The 1,754-nt window shown below is 32.0% G+C and overlaps 1 protein-coding gene across 1 annotated transcript; it reads left to right on the forward strand.

Moving 5' to 3' along the window:
* Window positions 1–17: 17 nt before the first annotated feature.
* Window positions 18–1,628, forward strand: LOC109592254 (uncharacterized; the record flags this gene model as incomplete). The annotated part of the gene is made up of 6 exons (XM_020007751.1): window positions 18–297; window positions 383–718; window positions 902–1,174; window positions 1,221–1,321; window positions 1,370–1,538; window positions 1,582–1,628. Coding segments are annotated over exons 1-6 (984 nt in total), but the record flags the coding sequence as incomplete, so codon positions are not given.
* Window positions 1,629–1,754: the final 126 nt, after the last annotated feature.

Raw genomic sequence — 1,754 nt, forward strand, 5'->3', positions numbered from 1 at the left:
TTACATAAATCTATAAATAGATCTAGATCTATATACCCTATATGTGTGTTTACTTTATATACCAAAAAAGGTGTTTAATTTCATGCTGCACAACATGTATATATTTAGCCAATTGTACTATGTTAGAAATGAATACGCAATGAATGGGTGGGCATGTGACCAGGAATCTGATCTGTCCCTTATGGATATGAATATACTGAAGTGATTGTTTGTGCTTTTTGTTCAGTTCAACCATTGGGATGATAATGGCTTCAGCTCTGTTATTAGGGCTCATACTAGTCTGCACTGGGATAACAGGTAAGCCTTTGATACCATTCAAACATTAACATTATGACTGTGTAAAACATTTTGATGCTAATACATACTATTCAATTTTATACAGATGGTGCTATCACTAACTTTACATGCACTGATGGGCCAGTATGTGCAAGGGATAGAATAGAATGCAGCTGCACATCAAATAGTGGTATTCTAGACTGGTTCATAAGTTATCGTCACATAGACCATGTAATGTGGAACCAAATCCTAAGTGTTCTATTCAATAAAGCTACAACAAATGAAGAATATCATTATGGTTATAATTTCACATTTAATACAACTTATACAGGCCTGAACACTTCAATACTGACCTTTAATCTTAATCAGTCTGAGAGTGTACATATTGAGTGTGCAAATGGAAATGTGACTGATAAAATGAACACAACAGTTACTGATTCAGGTTAGTGTGCACATACAATAATTAAGCAATCTTATTTTGTTAAGCTTAAATATATTACAATGTAAAAATGGCAATGCAGGGTACGATAAAACTGCATATGAGTTATGCATGTAAAATGCATGTTTTGAAAGAGTAAACAAATATGTTAGTTACCCTTTTCAATGTTTTGTACATCAATAATAGGTTATTATGCAAAAGCACCGACAAACTTAACAACAACCTTCAATGCAAGTGGAGTTACTTTAGCATGGAAGGACACTGGGAATAACTGTACTTCTACTGTGTATCAAGTGACTGTTAGTTGTTCATGTACATCAACCAGTGTATTGATGTATAATACTAGCAAAACAGCTATACATATAAACTCAAGCGACTTATTAGAAAATGTAACCTATACATACACTGTTAGAGGGTGGAATGAACAGGAAAGTAACATCAGTGAACCATTCACACTTGGTAAGAATATATGTATGAATAATATGTATCTAATTTTGATTTGTAGCTCCTGTTGAAGTGATGAGTGTTACAATAAACATAACTAATACTACTGATCCTTGTAAAAATAATATTTGCTGTGTCAATGCTACACTGAATATAATACTGGTGAGAGATTATTTTCTTAATTATAGTATGAATCATCAATTACTGTAGGAATCATTAGACACATGCTTTAAGCATCCAAATCAGTACTATAGCATATCATATAATCCCAGTACTGGACATATACCTGTATCATTTAAAATAAATGAAACAGAATTTGGAAAATCAAGACTAAAATTCAATGAGACCTATTGCTTAGTCACACCAACAAAGCCAATAAGTATGTTGTATGTGTAATGGTTAATATATTAAGTACTTTATAGGAGATGATGAATATGATGCACAATACAGCATAGGAAAAACTGGTTTGGTAATATTACTAGTTGTTAATGGCATACTCATCTGCATAAACATAATCATATGTTCAAATTTATGTGAAAAAAAGTGCAAAAATAAACAGAAACCAAGTAACACAAAATCAACTGATGGAACACCA

Source organism: Amphimedon queenslandica, unplaced genomic scaffold, assembly GCF_000090795.2.
Source record: "Amphimedon queenslandica unplaced genomic scaffold, v1.1 AMPQUscaffold_5841_Cont22197, whole genome shotgun sequence".
In the NCBI taxonomy this organism is placed as follows: Eukaryota; Metazoa; Porifera; class Demospongiae; order Haplosclerida; family Niphatidae; genus Amphimedon; species Amphimedon queenslandica.